The sequence below is a fragment of the Haemaphysalis longicornis genome, unplaced genomic scaffold (genome assembly GCF_048455015.1).
Source record: "Haemaphysalis longicornis isolate Haplotype H1 unplaced genomic scaffold, Haemaphysalis longicornis Haplotype H1 scaffold_1, whole genome shotgun sequence".
NCBI lineage: Eukaryota > Metazoa > Arthropoda > Arachnida > Ixodida > Ixodidae > Haemaphysalis > Haemaphysalis longicornis.
This window is the reverse complement of record NW_027526203.1, coordinates 329,514,707-329,518,635: the sequence shown is the minus strand read 5'-3', so window position 1 is coordinate 329,518,635 and position 3,929 is coordinate 329,514,707. Positions and strand designations below refer to the sequence as shown.

Genomic DNA, 3,929 nt, shown 5'->3' with positions numbered 1-3,929 from the left:
CATCTAATACATACATTAAATGTTTACATACATTGCAAACAAAAGCAAAAAAAACATATTTCAAATACCATTAAATAAAAATAATAAAGTAAGGTCAATTAGACTGCAAATTTTGTTAAAATGTCATAAATTTCCGCGAAGAGTGCGGCATAACGTAATTTGCTTGATTATCCTATTGTTTTTAATATTGTGCAAAAAAAATTGTCCCAGCTTGCCGTAATTGTGGCTTCATTTTCAAAGCAACATCTTTTTTTTTTTTTAACATTAGTAGTAGTTTTAGAGGTGGCGCTAGAAGCACAACAAAAATGGAGGACGCCGAGCAGGTTGTACGCCGAAGGGAAATTAGAAGAAAGAAGATTTTGGAAAACTCTGATGCCCGATGGATGAAAATAATTGGTCAAGACAAGCAGCCTGTCGAAGGTTATCTTCCCTCTATGGCCTATTTTTATGTGCGGCTGTGTAACGCAAATGTTTGGCTTTCGTTGTCTTGTAAGCCTAAGAACGAATTCATTGAATTGCATCGATCACCAACCGTACTACAGCTGTAGACGCTTCGCGTATGTAAATTGAGTGCGTTGGCTTTCTAACCGTCGCGTACGAGCAGTTGTTTGTTCAACTGTTCGTGTGACGATATGTGAAGGCACTATGGACACGGTGATGTATGAGCGGCAGTAATTAACGGTGGTAGAAACGGTTGTCATGTAAATGCATTGTAAACACCGGTTTTGTAGTAGTATGCAGTCGTCATTGGTACTCGCCGATGCGCAGGTCTTTTTTTTCTCCCAGTAAATTATACATTATGTTTAGACTTTGCTGCGTACGTAAGTTGCGATACCTTTTCCCAGAACATGAATCCTCATTAGTGTAGTTTCCATCGCCGAAACGAATTGTTGTGTAGTGACGTAGCAGCTTTCTATTTTTGGCTCACATTTAACCCGGTACCCCTTTTGTGCCGATTTTTTTTTATCGTGTGTCACGTTATTTGCCCGTAATTTGTACGCTTATTCACCTTGCAATATTCTCTTAAAGGTATGGGCAGGCGCTGCTGAAGGAGTGAAGTGTTGATAAAGCAAGCAAATGTTATATAATTGAAGTCTGCTGTTGTGGCAGTTTTTCAAACATTTCGTATGAGTAAGGGTGGCTTGGTGAGCTTAATGGGTAGCAGACGAGTTTTCACTCCTCTCTCAGAGTAGGGTCTCCTCTCGTGAGCAGGTGGGTCGGTCGCGCTTCCACTCCTATGTCTTTCCCCCGCGTTAGTGAGTAACGGGATGACTACCGCTGTTTTCTCTATTTTTTCTTGTCTACTGAATCGTTTCGCTGACCGAAACGCATTGCAGTGGCTCATTCCCATTAGTGCACACCGTGCTGCCTGGGCCTTCTACTCAACTGTCAGCAGGTCTCTAACCTCGTTTTCAGGTGTTTTTGTTATGTAGTCTTCGTGACCTTGTCAGGTGGTGCATAAAAATGACAGGGAAGCTGACACATGTGTGTCTGTGGAATTTAATGCTGTACGCTTCAGTGATATCCCTTGTCAATTGGTTAGTATTTTCATCGTGGCAAGTGTTGCACACACTACACGGGGACAATACAAACAGGAGCGCAGTCTGGTCCTCGTGGTGTTTGTTGGTCTTCATGTCTCCTTTTTGTATAGCTGCCCATGCAGTGTGTGTGCAAAATTCTCTGCATTCATAAATTTAAACCAACTAATTCAGCTTTTCGTGTTATTGTGGAGCAGTTACAATGGTCTGGGAACAATCACTATCTCTGCAGTGTGTGCCGAGGTGCTTATTGTCTGTATTTTCTTTGTTCTGGCAGGGCTCATGCAATCTTTCCTTGGTGGCTTCTTCCCGTCTGCCAGTGTACTGTTTTACTGTTTCTCACATACCTAACACGAATGACGAAAGCGTGGCTAGGAATGCTTTCAATGCCATGAAGCGATAGTCATCGGGTGCGCGATAATGCTTTTTGTATGCTCACGGCAACTGGCGAGAGCTGGTGTGCCGATCACATTGGCTCAGTGGCCAAGGCATTGTGGTGTTAAGCCCAAGGATGTGGGCTCAATTTCCCACCTGTGGCGTCCACTTTCCAGATGAAGGTGAAAAGCAAAAACCCCTGCGTGTTGAGGTATCTGTGCATGTGAAGATCCCCAGGCAGTCAAAAGCCCTGGTTTAGCTCCGGTGCATAAACCCCCCCAAATTTGCATTTTTCGTTATCGCTTTTCCCATTTCTTTGCCTGTGCCCAATTAAGCAAAAACCCCTGCGTGTTGAGGTATCTGTGCATGTGAAGATCCCCAGGCAGTCAAAAGCCCTGGTTTAGCTCCGGTGCATAAACCCCCCCCAAATTTGCATTTTTCGTTATCGCTTTTCCCATTTCTTTGCCTGTGCCCAATTACCACATAGACAGTGCATTCATCATGAGGTTGTATCTACCTTTTTTGCCCCTTAAATGTGGCCTCAGACACCCCAGCAATACGTTGCAGGTATCTTATTGGGGGAACTTGAAATTTTTGTGCCAAGCTGCCGCAGCTGACACACCGTGTGAGTTTGGTCCATAGGCTGCTGATAAAACAAAATAAATGTTATGTGCGCATAGGTGTGCTTCCTAGTTGACCTATATATTCACTGGCTCTGGGCTGTGGCACAATTGAAATACAGTGGGTAGAAATGTTGTTATACTTCTACATCCATGTGCAAGAAGCATAGAAATGCCCCCTGCAAAAAAGCAGTCAAAACATTCCATACACAAGCTATGTGCATGTCTGTTCTAGGGTACTTTAATCAAGAGCTTTCTACCAAATCTCAATGCAGTTAACAGGCACTAGGTATGCGGTGTTCTTCGTCATTGATTTGGGGATTGCATGTCTGCTAAAGAAGCAGCTATGCAGCTTTCGTCATTGGTTGTGAATTGTGGCTTCCTTACCTTGTGTTCCTTGCAACGTGTGTATCCTTCATTATGTGCTCCGAATTTCTTCATAGATGTGGATCGAGCGGTTCCCTTTAAAGGCCAACTGCACTCAAAATTTCGACCTCTTGAAAACCTTATTTCCGTATAGCCTGCCTAAAAAGACTGCAGGATACAAAATACGTCAGCAGAAATATGCGCAGCACAAACTATTATCAAAAAATAGCGAATTCCGAAACCGAATTGACCAGAGCGCGGGCGTTACAGCCAGGCCGAAGTGTCGTTGCAGCTGGCCGGCTGGAGCAAACCTGCACGCAACCACTTCGCGCTCAGCAGCCCTAGGGGAAGGGTGCCCAGCAGAGCTCGACCGGTTCTCCTGGCTGGCTGGAAGACCAAGCATCTGGCCAGCCGCAATGTCACTTCCGCTTACATGGCTGTTTCCGTGATCTGCTAGCAGGTGCAGTGTCGTCTGTGACGAAGCTATTTTAAATGTTTCCAACTGATTAACGAGGAATTTCACGGGGCTGCCAGTCATTTCCCAGATGGTTTGGTTGTAAGTACGGTACATTCAAAATAAATCTGGCTGATGTGAAATTTGAGTGCAGTGGGCCTTTTAACTGCACTTAAATTTCACCTTGGCCAAATTACTTTTAATGTACAGTACGTACCACCAACCCAAGTGGACATGACTGGCAGCCCCGTGAAATTCCACGTTAATCAGTTGGAAACGTTTAAAATAGCTCGGTTGCAGGCGACATTACACCTGCCGGCCCTGCGCTTTTTCCTATGGCCAGCCAGAAAAACTGGTCAAGCTCTGCTGGGTGCGCTTCTCCTAGGACTGCGGTGAGGGCGAAGCGTTGCACGCAGGTTTGATCTGGCCGGCCGGCCGCTCGCTCGCCGACTGGACCGGCTGGATAGTCATTTCAGCCTGGCCATAATGGTCGTGCTCTTCTCAAATTCGGTTTCAAAATGACAGTCATTTGCACCGCTGATACGCGTATTTCAGCTGTCATATTTTGTATCTTGC

General features: G+C 45.0%; 1 protein-coding gene across 1 annotated transcript in view; it reads left to right on the top strand.

The window, feature by feature from the left end:
• Positions 1 to 262: 262 nt before the first annotated feature.
• LOC144152022 (uncharacterized) overlaps positions 263 to 3,929 on the top strand; it is a 20,061-nt gene continuing 16,394 nt past the window's right edge. Inside the window, exon 1 of the mRNA XM_077683218.1 lies at positions 263 to 420. Within this exon, the coding sequence (XP_077539344.1) occupies positions 306 to 420 (115 nt within the window). The 5' untranslated portion in view covers positions 263 to 305. The remainder of the gene's footprint in view (positions 421 to 3,929) is intronic.